The sequence below is a fragment of the Chanodichthys erythropterus genome, chromosome 7 (assembly GCF_024489055.1).
Source record: "Chanodichthys erythropterus isolate Z2021 chromosome 7, ASM2448905v1, whole genome shotgun sequence".
Taxonomy (NCBI): domain Eukaryota; kingdom Metazoa; phylum Chordata; class Actinopteri; order Cypriniformes; family Xenocyprididae; genus Chanodichthys; species Chanodichthys erythropterus.
The window spans coordinates 30,826,861-30,848,242 of NC_090227.1; the positions used below are offsets into that span (position 1 = coordinate 30,826,861).

The 21,382-nt window shown below is 37.8% G+C and overlaps 1 protein-coding gene across 2 annotated transcripts in view; it reads left to right on the forward strand.

Annotated features, from left to right (window-relative positions):
* Positions 1-21,382, forward strand: part of cdh13 (cadherin 13, H-cadherin (heart)) — a 419,907-nt gene that overhangs the window by 272,321 nt on the left and 126,204 nt on the right. For both annotated transcript variants that reach the window (XM_067390159.1, XM_067390158.1), the window contains exon 7: positions 16,648-16,826. In XM_067390159.1, the coding sequence (XP_067246260.1) occupies positions 16,648-16,826 (179 nt within the window). The remainder of the gene's footprint in view (positions 1-16,647; positions 16,827-21,382) is intronic.

Below are 21,382 nucleotides of genomic sequence, written 5' to 3' on the forward strand. Positions count from 1 at the left end.
ATGTAGACAGCTCCAAGAGCCCTGGGACCTGAACTACATCTGAGCTCTGTAAGCCACGTGGACATTACTTTTTATAGAACGGTCCCCAGAGGTGACAGTTCATCGCTGGGGTCTCAACCGCCAGGAAGTAACCGAGGCAGATGGTTTCTGACCCTGAGTTGTCAAGCTTTCTGTAAACAGTTTTGAAGGGTGAAACATCAGGTAAAGATCTGGGATTTCCGTAACTTTGTTATGTCTTGTTTTACATGTCTCTAGTGCAGGGATCTTGGGTTTGAAAGTGCAATTCAGTGTTGACAGACCCAGTAATTCTCCACGGTTCAGTCCTGAAACTGCAAGGTTCTGAAAGCCTGTGACATGTAAATGACAGTGGTCTCATCTATCAATCTATGAAACGTTCTCGTTCCGAAAGCGGGACTTTTTTGGTTTTGTCAAAGCTCTTTTATCCAAAGATTCGGTCTTTAGAGTTTCGTCAGCCGTGATGTTGACAGAGATTATTATTTATTTTCCCTTTGAGTTCCTGTGGACGCTGCAGGGAAAGACTTTGACTTTTAAGTTCACAAAGGGAAACGGAGAGCAATTTTTGTTCGGTAAAAAAGGGGAAAATAATATCCCCAGGCACTTTTCGACCAGGGGCATAGTGGATTCTGTGAGAGAAGAATTTCGGCTGTGTCTTCGCATGTTGCGGTCAATTTGCTGCAGTCTCCGATCTGTGTTCGATGAGTTCCCCACGTGTGGTTGTGTTAGCATGCATGCTGCTGTCAGTGTTAAGTGTTACCTCTGGGCTGATTGTGTAAGTGTGTTTGTCAGAAAGGTGTCATAAGGCTTCTGCCTGCTGTCAGGTTATAGAGCACAGTGTGTGACCACACACAACTGATGAGGTGTCTGACACCGTCCACTGTTACAGCTCCGAGATGGAAGCAGTAGGTCAGAAGAAAGAAAGAAGCAAGAAAATCTTACTAAATCTAGCAAATTTTTGTCAGGTAACTATATATTTAGAAAGGGTTCACCATGTTCTGCTGCCTGTGACTGAGAGACGATATAATGTGACAATGTGATTCCCAACCCTTTTTAATTGCTTAATTTTCTTCTCCTGTGTTCAATTTTTCTGCAATCCAGAATAGCAGCACAGCTGAAAGATTTGTTTGAGCTGCGCCCTCTACTGTACAGGCGTGAATTTGCATTTCCTTCAGCCTGAGGCTAATTCATTTTATCTTAAAAGGTGTGAAAGGGCCTGAGAGAAAAATTAACACAAAAGTAACGTAACAGTTCATAGAAATGAACTTTTTTAGGGAGCCACTCAATATTGTAATCCATTACTTTTAAAAGTAACTTTTTTGAATATCAGAATTCATTGTATTATAAAAATGTACAAGTAATATGAAACATAACATTGGGTATTATTATTTTTATTAATATAATGTTTATTTATTTGTTTGTTTGTTTTGCTTGCTTGCTTATGTATTTGGCCCTATGTTATAGATGCTGTCTTGTAACGACAGTTAGCAGGCATCTTAAAGGGGGGGTTACATGTTTTTTTTCTAGGCTTGATTGTGTTTTGGGGGCACAGTTTAACATGTCTTAATGCTTCGTTTTTTTTTTAAATGCTGTATTTTTCATTTATTTTATCTTAATTCTACACCTCTGTTTCCACTGTCATATGAACGGCTTGTTTGACTTCCTGCTTCTATGAAGCCACTCCCTCCGACATACACAATGTGCTCAGATTGGTCAGCAGGTTGGTTACTGGCCCAGTCTGTCGTGATTCGCTGAAGCGTCCGGAAACGCCACGCCCCTTACCATTCGTAGTTACGCACTTAGGTGGAAAGTAAATAATAGCGCCTACATTGCTGTATCAAATTGAGCCAAATCAGACCCAGATGAAGAGGAAAAAGTAGAACCTCTGCAATCGCGGCTTTTGAAGGATGTTTATGAATGGTATTTCATTTAGTATCAAAGTGTTTAGATAAGCTGTCACTGCTGTTTGTTAGCTTTCAATATACAGTTTTATCCTGATTAAAGCTTTCCTGTAGTAAATACATGCCTGAGTAGTCGCATTTTTGTAAAGGTAGCGTTTAATTTATAGCATGAACAACTGTTTGTCTATGAACATAGAAGTTTGTTTGGTGTTTGTTGCACTAGAATTTAGCTAACTGACTAGCAAAAACGAGTTGCTCTTTGTATACGTCCTAGATGCATTAAAAATAGCAACAGAACTATAACATTACGTTTAAAAGACAAACAATAAAACGTACTTACAGTTTGGGGCTGATAAACAGCAGCTTCTGCTTTTAAAGTGGGAACTGCTTCATCTTTCAGTAAAAGTCTTTGTGTAAATCCAGCATTGAACTCGTGTAGATTCAGGAAGCTGTCTTCAGCACCGCATCCAGTGTAGAAAATATCACCGATAATAATGGGTTCTATGTCTTTTGATGCGTCGCGTCGCACAGCTCGCATTCGGTGTAAACAACTCTTCCGCTTTAATTATGCTGCGGCACATGGCCTCGCCCACTTTGTTGCGTGTTCCCGGGGGCAGTGTTTATGTTAATAGCAAGGGTTCATGATGTCACCAACCCGGGAAGAAGCTCGTTGTAGTCCAAACCGCCCGTTTTTGTAGGCAATAAAATGCCATAACTTTAAAAGACAATATCTCAGTGTGCATTGAACTTTCAGCGCTGTAACTTTGCAGATACTGTTTATGCTCAAGCAGCAACATTACACACTAACTAAAGTTAAAAAAGTGAAATTGCATGCAACCCCCCCTTTAAAATTCAATGATCTTATTTGCTAAGAGTCTAGAGGACAATGTAAGTAAAGCATGGCACAGATGACTATATTGAATTGGATTGTATTAAGTTTAGGTTTACATTAAGTCTGGCAAACATTCAACCTAAATGATATAGCCTGAGCTGTTTGTTTGCATTGCAACAAGTCTTGATGACTGAGCAAAACACTGTTTCAATCGAGCTTAACGTTTCCTTATACATTAATTCTGCCCTGCTGAGGACTCCTGTGCATGTCTTGGTTTGATGAGCACAGCCATAGTAAGATACACATTATGTTTTCGCCAGAGCGATGTGTGCATTAAACCGTACATATGCTGTGCACTGCCAGGATTCAAATGGATTCCTGCTGCTTTACGGATACACTGTGAAACAGTTAGCTAATGCAGAAAGCCCCCACAGAGGTGTTAATTAGATTTTTTCATCCGAACATGACTGCACACATACTCTTGCACTCCCCCTCAGATATACACGCACAGACACAAACAAATTTGTTATCTAATTGAACACAATTTCATTTGATAATATTCATTCCAATCCATTTCCATTGCTTGTACACACACTTGTCCACTTTGTTGGCCTTGTTTGCATTACCAGAGCATGTTATGTAGGGGCACTTATTAGAAAATCAATGCACGGTGTGTTACTAATAGGAATTGTTGGGGTGACATTCTGCTCCCTGATCAGCTGCCATCCTTGTTCATGTATATATATATATTTATATATATTTTAATTGATATTATATTTTATTAGAATATATAAAATTGTCACTTTATCAATTTATTGTCAAAAAAGAGCAGTTTGATTGAAGTTGAAATACTTGAAATAGTGTGTGGTTTGGCAAGATATAGTTTTGAAGTACCTTTCCTAAGACTATTTAAATACTGTGGGCACTATTTTAATGATCTAAGCGCATATTTAATGGTCTGAAGCGCATGGCATAGGTGCACAAAAAGGGTTGTACCTGATCTCTTAATGTATCATAGGTGTGTTTTGGGTGTAACATGCAATAAACCAGAATGTCATCTCCCATTCCGTTCAAAAGCCAGTTGTTCTCACGCCATGGCGGATTGTTATATGCATGGTGGGATATACAGTGGACACCCTCAACCTGATGAGTCAGTTTAAATATATTGCCACGATTGGTCAAATAATTAGCCAATTTCATCCGTCATTACTGCAGATAGGTAATTCTGATACATGCAATCACTATCCATTATGACATTTAGGCATTTTTATCTTTATGTACACAGTCATAATCTTTTACATTGTAATCCTTTTATTTTTAATATTTGCCATGTTTTTGTGCTGCGGCATGTCTCCGTGTGTACAAATTACTAATGTGCCCTTCAAATACTGCACCATTGACTTTAAACCAGATTTTTGTTGGTCAGTGGCGCTATTGTTTTCAGTTGCCTCAAAATAGCAACACGCCAAAAATGCACCTGAACACACCTCATTTTCAGACCTAGGGCCCTATTTTAACGATCTAAATGCAAAGTGTAAAGCGCATGGCGCAGGTGCACTCAGGGCGTGTCCAAATCCACTTTTGCTATTTTAACGACGGAAAAACGGTCCGGCACATTTTTGAAATGGGTTGTCCCTATTCTCTTAATGAGTAATGGGTGTAACGTTCAATAAACCAATCAGAGTGTCATCTCCCATTCCCTTTAAGAGCGAGATGCGCTCGCGCCATGGCAGATTGCTATTTACATGGCGGAATTTGTTGGCGGAAAAGCTGAACGCTTTTCAAGCGAAGAAACCGATCTGCTCGTGCGCGAAGTTAAAGCGGACTTGCAAATGCAGGCTTTCAAATAGCTCTGCGCGATGAGTCAGTTAATATATATATATATATATATACTGTATATGTGTTTGTATTGGCACGATTGTTTAATTAATTAGCCAATTTCGTTCATCATTATAAGTAGTAATAGTAGTGTCGTCAAAAGTACCGACTTCGGTACCTAGTCGGTACTGAAATGTGACGCTTTGAGCGCTGTTGAGTGGCTTCGCAAACATCTCTGATTGGCCGATGTTTTCACGGCTCATCGGATATGTCTGTGATAGGCTTCAGTGATCAACTCTGTAAAAACGTAAATAGTCATCAATTAATTTCTTCACTAAGCGCTTACACAGATACACACGGGAGCGTTTGAAAGCAGGCGTCTACCGCGGATCGGTCCACTGTTAGATGCCTGTTTTCATTTGCTCGCGCTCCCACTTTCAAAACGCTTTCAAATTCAAACAATTCCGTGTGCTTTCAAATGCTCCCACGCGTTGATCATTGTAGCCAATCACAGGCATATCCGATGAGCCGTCAACACAATAGCCAATCAGAGATGTTTATGAATCCGCTCAACAGCGCTCAAAGCGTCACGTTTTTAAAATTTCAGTACAGATAGGTACCGAAGTCGGTACTTTTGACAACACTAAGTAATAGGCTGAACTGAAAATAGGTAGCCTAATTCTAATACACGCAATGACTATACATCATTACATTTTTATATTTATGTAGCCTACACAATAATATTCTTTTACACTGTAATGCTTTTGTTTTTAATATTTGGCATGTTTGTGTGATGCGCATCCCTGTGTGTAATAAGCAAACTCAACACGCACTGTGGACGCGCCCAGAGGCGCAGTTTCTACCAACGCGCTCTAACAAAAAAATATTGCGCCACTGACTTTAGACTAGGTTTGAGTTGGTCTATGGCGCAGTCTATGTTCAGCTCCTTAAAATAGCAATGCGCCGGCAATGCGCCTGAACACACCTCTTTTTTAGACCAGCACGCCCATGGGCGCACTAACTGGTGCAAATGCATTTACTAATTTAAGGACATGGCGCTGAACGGGAAAACGCGAACGACGCCGGACGCAAACTAGCAAACACACTTGCGCCGGGTGTATTATAGGGCCCCAGCACTCCCATGGGCGAACAGATGGGCGTGAGTGCATTTGATATTTAAACAAAGTCGATGCTGGACGTGAAAATGACAACTGCATCGGGCGTCGCATTGCACTGGATGTATGATAGGGCCCTGTGTGTGTTTACATGTGGTTCTGCACTGTAAACTGGTAGAATGAGAGAAAAGCGTGCTCTAGTGATAGGAACAGTGGTGCAGGAAGAATTTAATTGGTCGGCTATATTGTGAAGGTGAAGAGGTTGATAGGAACAGTGGCATGATACTGTCCCTCTGTCACAGAACTCTAGATCACATTCACACAGTCAAAGATTATTATGTAACACTTCAACCTGAAAATAGAGGATTCATGTCTGAAACATATGCACTTGTCACATAGTCACTACTAAAAAACTTTGCAGTCTTTCTTGTGTAAATACAGTTTTTCTACTACATCACCGTCACATTTAAAGACTTTATACAAATGTCACTTAAGATGTTGCTTACATGCCATGTAAAGACACTTTTTGTTTGCTTTTATTTATTTCTTTACTAGACACCTTTACATTAGCTTCTCTTTGTCATTTGCCTTCTCATCCTCTCTCACCCATCTCTCACACACACACGGAGACATCGGCCGAGTTAATAAGTGCTACCTCTTGCTCTCTCTTTTTTCATATCAGTAATAGAGAAGCTGGAGAGAAGGACGAGATGAGAGAATGATGTGTGGCTTTATGCTTTAGCACTTTCCACTGCCGGCCTGGGATCAAACCGGACACACAGATTACATTTCTGTGTTTACTTGCCTGTGTGCATTGTGGGACTTTATGTAAGGTACCAGAGCTTCAGAGGCTTAATGGAACATAAAAAATGTGGAAGTGCAATGTTATAATTTGATTTTAAAACATTATTCTTTGTTCTGAAAGTCAATTTTGGTACTGTGTTGGGTCACCACTTGACGTCCAGTGTAAAATCGCTGTTGTTGTTCTATAACAAAAGGATGCATAGTGGGGCATTGTAATGCTGCATCTTGATGAAATTAGATTGATTCTTTCATTTTAAGTGTCACTTCTTTAACAGCTTCAATTCTGAGAAACAAAGTTATCTTTTGCTAGGTGAAACGTGTCTCAGTCACAGTAGATAGTTTGGATAACACAATAGAATGGTAGAAGTGATTTGTGGAAAGCATTGTGGCTTGATGAGCACTTGTATGCATTGACTAATTTACATACAATACCATAACAATGAAAGTGCAGGTAGAAAGTGCATTATAAGCCTTTTACTGGTGCCCCCAATGTTCGCCTGTTATGTAAATCCTCCATGTTCTCAAAATGTGGAGGTTTTACACACTTTGGATTCCCTTTGGGATGCTTTAAAATGAATCAATTATACATAAATGCAGTGTTCTCTGCTTATAGAAACAGTTCACCAAAAGTTCTCTCATTATTTGCTCACTGCCATGTCATTCCAAACCTGCATGCTGTTATTTTTTTCTGTAGAACACAAAAGGAAAACAAAAAACGTCTCGTCATTATAATACAATGACGAAAAGCACCATAAAAGTATCATAAAAGTAGTCCAGATGACTTGTGCACTGTGTAAGAATTTAGATTGTTGTTCAGTGATAATCTTGCCCTCCAGGGAGCTATTAGCTTATGGATTGGATCATTGAGTCAGTGAGAACTCAGAAACTGCATCAGTAAACAAATCAGTCTTTTAAATATGAATCAGTGGCAAGCGGTGACTTTTGCTGTTATGTCAAAACTGTGCCCGGTGCAGATATTGAACGTTGGATTTGTTTATTATAAGCTAAACACTAACGTTCACTCTACACAGTGTGTTATTGCTTACTCTCTTGACACATAGCAACACCGTAAGAAGTATTTCTAATATGTTGGACCTTGTATTGAAAGTAACTTATATTATTTACCTGTTGAGACATGTCTTCACAATTACCTGTAAGAGCTGTGTTGTTTGGGTGGGATGCGACGCACAAAGAGTCATTTGCAAAATATGCTGTATTTTTGTGATTCCTCTAGGTGGCACTAGTCCAGCACAATCTGTCTTCAACATTTTAGCCTATAAGGTTTTGTAAAAAATAAATTTCCCTGTGAAGAAAATAAAATACTATGAATTCTATGTTTCAGTTATGACTTTTTAATTTGATTTAGTCTGTTTAGTTTTGTATCCAATACAATGAGATTTTCGGAGATCTGGCAGCAACAGCAAATTTTTCCTCTTGGGTAGGGATGGGTATCGTTAGGGTTTTAACGGTATTACTACTCTTACCGATACTGCTTATCGATCCGGTACTTTAACGGTATTCTTATCGGTACTTTTTGTTATATATATATATATATATATATATATATATATATATATATATATATATATATATATATATATATATATATATATATACAGAATATTTTAGGAAAAACAAACTGACAAATACAATAAAATAAAGACTCAAATGAAATAAAGTGCTTTCATTTGTTCTTGTTAATGCAAGTAATATAGGCCTAGCCTATAAAACATATCTAAGTAACCAAATGTAAAATAACACTGCATGGTTTTCACAGAATAAATTAATAGATTAAATCTTATTAAAGCTAACTATATTTAGAAGCGCTGTGAGTGATTTTCTCTTTGCATTTTATTGTTTGATTAACACTGATGGCACAATCGTGAGAAGGTGACTGACTGCTGTCACTTTAAGACAATATACAGCTATGGAAAAAAATAAGAGACCACTTAACATTGATTTCTGAACTTGGAGTGGTCTCTTAATTTTTTCCATAGCTGTAGATATTAACATGCATCAGATTTTCTCCAAGCTGTTCATGTACACTTACAATATAAACTGCATTTAAGTAGCTAAACACGCTCCAATCCGGTCATTTTAACATGCTATTGTGTGTATTTGATCGTTTGGACGTGCACCTGAAGCCCAACGTGTAATTTGTTAGTTTATTTGCGGTCCATTTTGAAGCGCACGCCGCAATTCAGCCTGAGGAACAGCGTCTCATGCGCGGATTATTGTGCTTTCAACGTTTTAAACGTTGATAATAATTATCAAACCTTTACAGCAATTTAGCAACAGTAAAGACTCCATTTTACAATGATCACCGATTGTGCTGATTCTGACGTTAAGTTTGGGTTTAGGGAGGAACGAACGCGCGCAGCTGTGAAGAGAATGAAGGTGTGCTAGACGAAACACGGTTTTTAGTTTTTAATAGTTTTACCTCAGATATGGTCTTTCTTCGATCTCTCTTCTGGACTGCGAAAGCAAAAATGCATCATAGACAAATGTCCTAATGTTATTGCAACAGAAACAGCTGGCGATTCCGGTGTTTCAGAATCTGCAAGATGATGTTGATATAGCAATAATAAATGCACGTGTATTTTCTCCATAATTTCTTCAGTACCGATAGCAGAACCGTTAACGTCAGAGCTTATCGATAAACCGGTATTTCAAAATTTAGCCCCGGGGTCAATTTAATACCGGGTTTCGGTACCCATCCCGACTCTTGGGCGAGCGATTTGCGGAGAGCTTTCCCAGCGTGTGGAATCCTGCATAGACCAAAAAACCAATGAGATTGCACGAAAGTTATGATGATACATACAACAGCTTTGCCGCCTACGCTCTGTTATTAAGATCAGCATACCCAGAACCCTCCGGTACTGGCAGATTTGAAGAAAATTACCATGGTTTGGCAAATAAATATATGACAAACAGTTGCATACGCATTACCAATGTTTTATCATGTAAGCTTTATGGTATACCTCAAACAAAGGAATTTATAGTAATTTATAGTGTTAATATTAATTAGCAAGTCCACAATGGCTTGGGTATGCAGAGCATTTGCAGCTTATATGGACCGCATACCCCTGATATGTCAATTTAATTGAACTTGTTGATCCATTTCACAAATTGGACTGATTAGTTTAGAAATTATCCATATGCACTGTTTCGTATCACTACTGAAGAGTTGTCATACAGTATATCACAAATACTACTTTTGTGTTGCTTTTTTTGTGAGTCTTTGTTCAAAATATCTAATATTGTGCTCCATACAGGTTTGAAACTACACGAGGGTGAATAAATATTGGCAAACAAGCATTCTACAAGTGTGAAAGTGTGAATGCAGAGTTTAAAGTGTTTCTTCTTTGTACAGCACTGTTTCTGCCTGGGATTACGTTTTGAGGGAATGAGTACATTGCAGAATGCCCAGTGGTAAAAACCCTCTTTTGTGCAGAACAACTTCCTTCTGCCATGGATTCAAATCTCAAGTTGAGTCCAAACCTCCGTTATTAATTTTAAAACGTCACTTTAGAACTAGTAACGAAGGAATGCTGAGTCGCTTCATTGAAGCTTATTGTAATATGTAGATAGAGTATTATGGAATTATGAGAGAGAGAGATTGACTAAACCAGTGTATTCCCTGCATCTGATATAGCATTCATTCTTCAGGCCAATGTCCATAATATTATATCCATTATAAAAAAAATCAGTTTGAATGTCCGCTGAGGGAATCGATATATTTGTCCTTTTAAAAGTTAAGGGGATTTCCCGCAGTGATAAAACAACTTCCTTGCTCTGACTCACTCATAAAGACAGTCTTTGCTGCCATGTAATGGCGTAATAATGTAACTTTCACTGATACTATTGACGGACCATTTTTCTATACCAAATGCAACATTTATATAAAATTATATATTTTTGAATGGAAATCATGCCTTTCATTTGTTCCATCTTCTTGGTCATAAGAATAAACTGTTTGCTGAGGGCTACTAGTTGAGCAGTTAATGTGTAACCTGCAAAATATCCCTTAAAAATTATCATATTCTCCTTCCCTTAGGTTCAGCATTCTACGAGTGTGAAAGTGTGAATGCAGAGTTTAAAGTGTTTCTTCTTTGTACTGCACTGTTTCTGCCTGGGATTATGTTTTGAGGGAATGAGTGCATTGCAGAATGCCCAGTGGTCCAGGGGTTTCCATAAAAATGGTGCTTACTTGACATGGTGTAATGAAACAATGAGAACGTTGAATTGTCGGACTTTGCCTGCGGACTTCTCTTAGACAGACCGCTGAATTTCACTTGAGTGCCTTGAACCAAGGGAGAATAAGTCAGCTGGGCCATTCAGGGCAAGAAGGCAGCAAATCGCACCTCAGTGCTCCATTCCACATTGTAGTCCATTTATCTTTCTCTAGAACTGCTAGATGTATTGAATTACCTCCCAAAATGAAGGGTAATGTGCTTTTCTGTTGCTATGTACCAGAGATGGACTATAAAAAGCCATGTTATGTAGAATTTTGTGCTTTTTGAAGTCTTGCACCCCAGGCAATGCAATCACCAATCTATGTGCCAAAAAGTTTCAGACATGTCCTTTAGTATAAATCTCTGAGAAAAAAAAGAAAAAAAAAAGTCATCATTCTGTAGATTTCGTGTGGAAGATTAGCCTCATTATTTGTACACTTTTAACTTAGTCAAAGTCCAAAGATAGCGCCGTGATCCCTTGTCCAGAAGCTTCATTGTCTGTTTTCCCTGCGGACCTCTCGCCCTTCCTCTCTCTCATCCTCGTATCTAGTCCGATCACTCGCTCACACACACCTGCTCCATCATTATTTCATCCTGTCTCAATCTCTCCCCCGTTCTTCCTATTATAAAGCCCATCACACAGTGCGCTGGCTTCCCCGGTGTGAATGAGATCCTGAAGTCATATTGATTTCCCTGGATGTCTATAATAGAGGATGTGCCATGTGTAACACCGGCCTTGTGTTAGCACACTGTAGCCCTTTCTTTTTCAACTCTTTTTGTACAGTACTGTTGAACTGTGAACACAGAGGGAAACTAAAAATGAATTGTTCCTGCTAATGATGTTGTTTATTTTGCACACATTGTTTGCATTGTTTTAGCACCTAAAGGAATTATGTAACTGTTAACAATGTAAATGTGGCCGCAAAATTAGCACTGAATGTGATTTGCGGGTCTAAGTGCTAGGTTGTCAGGGATCTAGCATACTATGATGGGGATTGTACAGTACTGCTCCACCACTGAGATTCACGCACCTGAAAAAGCCAAAACTGTAAAAAGCAAAAATCATGTGACTTTACCTCAAGTCTGAATTTGCTCAGAGACGAAAATATTATATAGAAATGCTGATTAATTTGCCTTTTTATAATATTCAGATTTTTCCACATCAGTTAAATTCATAATTTCGATTTAAACAGATATTGACTTAATTTAAATGTCATTTAAAATCCCAATTTAAATATGTTTAGTGATTTTTTTTATTTTTTTTCCGCTGAAATAATGCAGTGCCTTTGAGAAGAAACAAGAACAAAGAGGGAACAAGTGAAACTTATTGAAAAGAAAGAAACGTGTCTGATTTCTTTGCCTTCTGGCCCGAACTGTCGTTAGCAGGATATAAATATTCCCTTTTAATGGCGTGACACTCTTTGAGTTGTTATTATGTAAAACCTCTCCTCCACAAAAGCTGAAGGGCCCAGCTTTTTAGCTAGAGCTTGATTTTAAGCAGCTGGGGCCATGTCGAAGTGGAAGGCACCCTGTCGAGAAGCCCACGGTTTTGGATGGTACACCACTGCCTTCGGTTCTGGAGTGGGGCTCTGTGATTGGCACCCACCGGGCTTCAGCTGTTGTCTGAAGGAAGAGATGCCCACTAAAATCCCTCGATCTTCCAAACAGCACATTCTTCTGCTACATCAGACAGCAACAAAATGAGAGGACAAGAAGTGTGTGTGCAACAGATAAAGACATTGCTGGAGGGGTATAGCCACAGCAAGTCTGAATGTTTGGCATAAGAAAGTTTGAAAGTATGACGTAGCCATGCGATATGGCTGGATATCAGCACGGTTGTGATTCAGCCGTAGAGTGTGATATTGCATTTATACAACAGTTCACAAGTGTAAATTCATAAATAAGAACAACGGAGTGTCTTTAAAAACCTCTTTTGTGCAGAACTACTTCCTTCTGCCATGGATTCAAATCTCAAGTTGACAGTTTAATTAACAGTTGAATCCAAACCTCTGTTACTAATTATAAAACATCACTTTAGAACTAGTAACAAAGGAACGTTGAGTTGTTTCATCGAAGCTTATTGTAATATGTATAGAGTATTATGGTATTATGAGAGAGAGAGAGAGAGAGAGATCGACTAAACCAGTGTATTCCCTGCATCTGATATAGCATTCATTCTTCAGGTCAATTTCAATATTATTATATTCATTATAAAAATTTTTTTAAAAATCAGTTTGAATGCCCGCTGAGGAAATCGATATCTTTGTCGATTTAAAAGTTAAGGGGATTTCCCACAGCGATAAAACAGCTTCCCTGTTCTGACTTACTCATAAAGAAAGTACTTGCTGTAATAATGTAACTTTCACATACTGTTTACGAACCATTTCTCTATACCAAATGCAACATTTATATAAAATATTTATTGAACAACAATATTTAAATTAACAAACACAAAGACAAACACAAGCAAACAATAAACACAATCAAATAAATAAAAACACAAGCAAACAATTCAGTCAAACGTTCAAAAGTAGCACTCTAGTACATGATTTAAGTTAAATATATCCTAAATATAAAGTTATCAAACTTAATTTTCACCTTAACCCAAATAATTTTGCTCTGGAACAAGTATTGATATTAATATAGAACAAGATTAATATCTATCTACATAAGAGCCCACAGCAAATTCCCGAAGGACTGGCCAAGATGAAGCTGTTCTCTGTGGGTACATGAGCGCTGAACGTCCGCTGACAGCCTGGAGCTCGCATCTGCAAAAGCGTCAAAACAAACTGTAAAATAGGCGCTATATATGAGTCACATATTTGAGGTCTAAATAACTATTCTCACCTAAAAAAATCTTAAAACTACATTAATGACATAACAATATATATATATATATATATATATATATATATATATTTTTTTTTTTTTTTTTTTTTAATATGGTGGATTTCACGGCTCTCAGACAATCAGATTCGAGAACCAGAACCCAACATATATTAGTTATTTATTTACTTGTTCATACTGTGATAGATTTCAGCATGCCAACAATGAGTGTTTGCAGCCTTAGTTAATGCAGAGTTGAACACAGAGCCTGATATCAAATTAACCGCTCAAGTCAGGCATTTTATGAGACATTATTCATTTCGATGTTCCGCCTCTTGTTCAGTGTGACAAGATGGTGGAATTAAAAGGGAGACAGAAAGAGCCAGAAAGAAAAAGTCCTCACTTTGACTGATCCCATAGCCCCAATTAGATGAACAGAGTTGATAATACAGTAATGGAGACCCGCAGATTCAAGTCTAGCCATTTCAGGTCCTCCCATTAAACCTTCCAATGTAGTTAACATTGATTCCGGCTTGGCGCTGGGGAGAGTATGGACTTCATAAAGGAAGACAATAGCTCCTGAATTGGGCTCAGCTTTGACATAATTGCCTCATAATTGCGTAGCAGTGATTTGCATTCACTTTCTGGCCCTTCCCATCAGCCAATTAGATCCGCTTGTTGATTTATGTGTGTGCTGATGGGAGCTGATGGCTTTTGTCATGGTTCATATTGATGAGCGCTAAATACCTCAAGGCTTTTTTTGATCTTTATGAGGGTGCAGAAGGAGAACAGGTTAATAGAACTAAGGGAACCGGATTGAACGGTGATTCAGAATCAAGTGGTCATGTGGTGATTAGTTGCATTGTGCTATTCTTTCCTAAATATTTGTTCAGTTGTACAATGACTTGATTATGAATATATTCTACATACACAGTGTAGATTTTTTCAAAAAACCCTATTTGAAAAGGTTTTCATTGACAGCGAAAACTAGACTTATAGGCTACTCTGTGATTCAATACCACATCCTTAACGCCCACGTTCAGTTTATAGAGTTCCCATTCTTGTCCATTAGTATGAAGTAATTGTGCCTCAATTTTAACTCAGATGTCTTTGAATCCTGTTCGAATAGTGCTAAAGTTATTTTCTTTCAGCTGAGCAATGATGCAAAGTGCTGCTGTAATTCATTTTGACAGGTTTACAGTCATTGATTTAACTGAGCTCTAATGAAAAGACATAAAAGAAACTATCTTTTTGAAGCAAATGTATTTTTTCTGGTGTTAGTTTGCTTTACAGGTATATTTATTGTACATGTTTATATACTAAATATATATTTAAAATGTGATAATATGAAACAAAACAAAAAATGCAATTAATTTTGCCCTCTGACCTTTATGTAGAGTCCTTTAGGCATCGCTTTTCTCAATAAATATTGATATATGCTACCATTAAATGTTTAATGTTTTAGAAAGAAGTCTCTAGCTGCATTTATTTGACCGAAAATACAGTAAAAAGAGTAATATTATGAAATAGTATTACACTGTTTTTAATACATTTAAAAAAAAAAATGTATTTTAATTCTGGTGATTACAAAGCTGAGTTTTCAGCAGTCATTACTCTAGACTTCACTGTCACATGATCCTTCAGAAATCATTCTGATATGCTGTTTTATGCTCAAGAAACATTTATAATTATTAATAATAATATTGAAAACATTTGCCTAATATTTTTGTTGAAACTGTTATTGTTGAAACTGTTAACATTATGCATGTCTTTGTCACGTTTAATGCATCCTTGTTGAATAAAAGTATGAATATCTTATATACCCCAAACTTTTTGAACGACAATGCTTCAATTAAAGTGATAAACTGCCATTTGATTACATTTTTCTAGCCTGCAAGTGACAAGCTAACTAGTACAACAAACAAATGACAAGAATCTGATAACTAACAGGGTTTTAAACATAATTTCAGTACAAAGTTGCCCTTCATAAAGCTGAGCATGAGTGCTCTCATCTAGGTGCTTGTCTTTCTGTATGTGTGTGAAAAAAAGAAAGAGGTTGTACGTGTCTGTGTGTGCGCACCCATGGTCGGCACACACTCGAATGTCTGCCAGTGTGTGTGTGTATCTGCGAACACGGAGGTCGTATAACTTGGTGTAACCGAACAGTGAAGTGGAACCGCTCGCTCTGACTAGCAGTGTCACGAGAGAGCCCCGCTCTGCGCTTCAGCATGTGTAATTAATCATTAGAGGTGTACTGCTTAACCGCCGCCTAATACTATCTCTCTCCCCTTGCAGATACCCACTTCTCCCTTAATTACTTATAATTGCCTTTTACTCATTCACTCTAAGATGCTAATATCCCTATTTGAGGGTGTTCAGCACATTTCCCCCCCATTTTTTTTTTTTTTTTTTTGTCTTTTTGGTGCCTGCTGGATTTATGCCGTACGGTGCAAGAGCTCTCATAAAAGCTGATCACGAGGTTAACGTCAGTGATAGAGGCCATTAACTTCAGGAGATAGATTTGAGTTAGCTTCATGTCACTGTCTGGTCACTGTGACTTTGAGAGGCTCCGGCTCCATTTGCGGCCCACTTTTGCAGCTGAGCACATTCAGATGAGATGGAAGGAAAATGAAATAGATGAACGGCGCCGCCTGAACTGAGATATCAGCCTCTCTCCGGATACCGTCGAGCCGCTGTTCATTCCAGGGGCCAAGTCTAAGAGAGGAGGCGAGCAGATATGTCAAGGATTGACTAGGATTACAGTTCATCTGCCAAGAGCGGCATCCTTATTTTAGATGCAGTACAATATAAAACTCGACTGCACTGGGAGAATCATAACACGGCCTCTTAGAAGTAGAGTTTTGCTCTTCTGTATTTTCTGTCTGCCCTGAATCCCCATTGAAAACGTGTCTTCTCTCACTTGGTTCGCCGAGTTCGATCGATTACAGTTTCGTTTGGGTGTGCGGTTTAATGGAAAATGGCAATACGAGTGGTGTCGGTGTACAGATAAAACCTTAAGGATATAGTTGGCATCAAACTGAGTAGCATTCTGCCCATTTGTCTCCATTATAACTCATCGGTTTTCAAACTGTTTTTGGCAGGCACTACAGTGATGACCATGACGGCTTACGACGCAGACGATCCCAACACAGACAACGCTGTGCTGCGCTACATCATTGTGAGACAGCTTCCCGATAAACCGTCACCCAATATGTTCTACATCGACCCAGAAAGAGGCGACATTGTCACCGTGATTTCACCCCACCAGCTCGATAGAGAGGTATGTGCTTTCTTTGAGTTCCCTTCTTTTTTTTTTAATTGGACATAAGCTATAGATAAAGTAATAACAGATTGTTGAATAACATACTATACGTTATTGTATAATGTTTTCCGCAAATCTTGGGGCCACCGCATGTACCACGAGACAAGGCACCCTCCACAGCTGGTAGATGCCATACACAAAACTTTGTATATTTTGTATACCTTTTGTGAAAATAATATGATGGAGCTAATGGAGAAAGGCAATAATGTTATTTTGGGCAATTTATCTTGCTCCTAAATTAACAGAGGTTAATGCTTACGTATAAATTAACAATATTTAATGTAGTATGAATAGGGCTGGGCGATATATCGCATGCGATTGTCACGCGCATTTCGTCAGTAAAGCCGGTTCCCTGATTACCGCTAAATCGCCATCACCTGCTTTCAAATTGAGCGGCATTTAATAGAAAGAGCCGTAGTTCACTGACAAGCTACGCAATATCGTGTTCATTATCGAAGGCGATTCATCTGCATCTGTGAAATACGGTTCTGTCTATTAAATGCCGCTCCATTTGAAAGCAGGTGATGGCACTTTAGCGGTAATCAGGGAACCGGCTTTACTGACTAAATGCGCATGACAATCGCATGCGATATATATCGCCCAGCTCTAAGTATGAATGAATATTAAATGAATATGAATTAACAAATAATATATACACTCACCGGCCACTTTATAAGGTATACCTGTTCAACTGTTCATTAATGCAAATATCTAATCAGCCATTTGCATGGGAGCAACTCATGGACAAGATGATCTGCTGAGGTTCAAACTGAGCATCACACTGGGGAAAAAAGGTGATTTAAGTGGCTTTGAACGTGGCATGGTTGTTGGTGCCAGACGGGCTGGTCTAGGTATTTCAGAAACTGCTGATCTACTGGGATCTTTACAAACAACCACCTCTAGGGTTTACAGAGAATGGCCCTAAAAAGAGAAAATATCCAGTGAGGTGCAGTTCTGTGGGTGAAAATGACTTGTTGATGCCAGGGAAAAGTAACTTATTACAACCGAGGTCTGCAGAAGAGCACCTCTGAATGCATAAAACGTCGAACCTTGAAGCAGATGGGCTACAGCAGCAGAAGACCACATCGAGTGCCATTGCTGTCAGCCAAGCACAGCAAACTGAGGCTACAATTAGCACAATCTTACCAAAATTGGACAATAAAAAATTGTAAAAACATTGCCTGGTCTAATAAGTCTCGATTTCTGCTGCAACATTCAGATGGTACGGTCAGAATTTGGTGTAAACAACATTTGGTGTAAAGCAGAGATCCATCCATGGTGGTGGTGTAATGGTGTGGGGGATATTTTGTTTGGCACACTTTTGGCCCCTTAGTACCGATTGAGCATAGTTTAAATGCCAGAGGCTACCTGAGTGTTTTTGCTGACCATATCCATCCCTTTATAACCACAGTGCAACCATCTTCTGATGCTACTTCCAGCAGGATAACACGCCATGTCACAAAGCTCAAAACGTCTCAAACTTGTATACCTAAAAATTGGCTGGTGAGTTTATATAATAATACAATTATTTATATTATATTTTACACTACTTTTCAAAAAGTTAAATAAAATTTGATCAAAGGTGACAATTATAATGCTTACAAAAGATACGTATTTTAAATACATTGTTCTTTTGAACTTTCTAGTCATCAATGAATCCTGAAAACAATGTATTTCAACAAAAATATTAGCCAGCACAACTGTTTTTAACTTTGATAATAATAAGAAATATTTTGTAAGCACCAAATCAGCATATTAGAATGATTTTTGAAGGATCATGTTATTGAAGTGCTGAAAATTCAGCTATAACATTATGTAAATAAATTAGACTATAACATATATTTACATAGAAAACATTTATTTTGAATTGTAAAAATATTTGAATATTTATGTTCTGTTGTATTTAAATAAACACAGAATTGGTGAGCATAAAGGATTTCGTTCAAAACATTAGAAAATCTTTCAGATACCAACATTTTGAACAGTGGTGTATTTTATAGTAAGTCTATAAATATATAATTAAACAATATAAACAAGTGTAAATAACAGTTTTATAATTGTTTAATATTAGGGGTGTAACGGTACACAAAACTCACGGTTCGGTACGTAGGCTACCTCGGTTTTGAAGTCACGGTTCGGTACAGTTTTCGGTACAGCAGGTGGAGAGAAAACTAAACATAAAATTGCTTTTTTTTATTATTAAACAGAGGTTTACTGAACAAATTGTGTTTTTGTCTTTAAATATATTAAATTAAATTAAAACTAAAAGTTTCTTAAGGATAAAAAAAATCATCTCTGCTAATGCTATAAACTATGTAGGGAGCCCTAACATGAAAGAAGTCCAAACTATTAGCCTAAATTCAATTGCTTTTTATTTTTAGATAAAATAATCAACACTCAAATAACAAATTGTATGCAAACCTGTAAGCTGCACCTAAGGCAGTTTTTGCATTAACTTCTAAATGTTTTTACTCCAATTCGTTGTTGAAATATAATCATTTCTACACAGTGGCTGTTATTTTAACATCAGATTTATTTAAACATACATTAAATAGCCTAATCAGGATATCACTAAAAGATTAAGTAAAATAATGAATATATTGGCTAATATAGTGCATATATTAAGCGAAAGAGTTCATTTCTCTAGCGAACTAACAAGCTGTGAACACTGAATGGCTTTTCTGAGGTAAATGCATCATGACATATTGTTGAATACGGACGCTTTCATTGATGTCTTTCCACCGTTGAAACACTGAATGAGCGATTACATGAGATATGACCGTTTCAGTAAGTTGTACTGAATCTTGCAACATACCTTCAGATGTTCTTTCATGTTTATTCTGTAACTAGTATTAAGGAGGAAGAGATGAACACATTTACTTGCGCTCCGCGCTCGCGCTGCCGGTTGAACTGAGGCGCCTGTACAGTGATCTGTCACCCCACATCAAAGCACGTCAAAATGGCATTTTCTGTTTAAACTTCATGATTTTGTGGACAGAATTTGAAGGATGACACTTTGTTTCTTATCGAAAGTAACAAAACGCAGAGCTTATTGCGGTTATTGGTGGTGAATATTGGTTGCAATGTAATGCTTCGGTACACACGTGCACCGTACCGAAAGCCCTGTACCGAAACGGTTCTGTACAAATACGTGTACCGTTACACCCCTATTTAATATATAGAAAAAATATATATAAAAAATATTTCAAGATTACTGCCATTTAGAAAGTGTGTATTTGATTGGCTACAAGAAGTTTGAAGCATGTTAATGACTGGATTTAAAGGATTGGTTCACTTCTGAATGAAAATTTCCTGATAATCTACTCACCCCTATGTCATCCAAGATGTTCATGTCTTTCCTTCTTCAGTTGAAAAGAAATTAAGGTTTTTAAGAAAACATTCCAAGATTTTTTTTCCATATAGTGGACTTCCCAATGTGTTGAAGGTCCACATTTCAGTTTCAGTGCAGCTTCAAAGTGCTCTACATGAGCAATAAGAGTCTTATCTAGCGAAACAATCGGTCATTTTCTAAAAAAAGTAAAAATGTATATACTTTTTTTACAAAAAAAAAAAAAAAGGTAAAACAATGATATCGGATTATTTTTAAGTTTTTCGCCCTACCACGGTACTTCCGCATGACCTTTGTAACGTGATTACGGATCAGTGCAAGACGAGCATTTGTGGTTAAAAAGTATATAGATGTTTTTTTGTTTTTTTTTTTAGAAAATGTCCCATCGTTTCACTAGATAAGACCCTTATTCTTCGGCTGGGATCAAGTAGAGCACCTTGAAGCTGCATTTAAACTGGACCTTCAACCCATTGTACCCCACTAAAGTTCACTGTATGGAGAAAAATCCTGGAATGTTTTCCTCAAAAATTAATTTCCTCAAAAATATTCCTTAATTTCTTTTCGACTGAAGAAAGAAAGACATGAACATTTTGGATGACATGGGGGTGAGTAAATCAGGAAATTTTAATTCTGAAGTGAACTAATCCGTTAAATCTCTCTGCAAACATAAAGGAGAAGGGAAGCTATTTCACCATTTCAGCTATTCTGAAATATCTTTACACTGCTGCTCTGGCATGTCAATCAGAATAGGTTTTGTGTCTACAAATTAATTTTCCATGTGATACGAATGGTAAATTTACAAAATGTGCACAAGATATTTCAAAATTACCCATTTAAATGTTTTAAAGACTGACGGCTTTCTTAAAGCTTCATGAGACGAATCTCTAACAGGAGGGCCGACAGAACGGAGGCTTTCTGTTCAAACCGAGCTGTGCAAATAGGAAAACATAACACCAGTAAACATGAGGGGCAAATCTGTGGGGAAAAACAATAACTGCGGTGTGTTTTAATGTTTAAGTATCCTCAAGACACCTTTAGAGCAAGTATATTAGGGCAGATTCTTCAGCATATTAAAGCTGGGTTTTTAATGTTGTTAAGAGACGGGAGGTTAGATGAATGCAGGGAAGATGCTACGGTTTCTTGAGGACAGGGGGTGTTAGCGGTG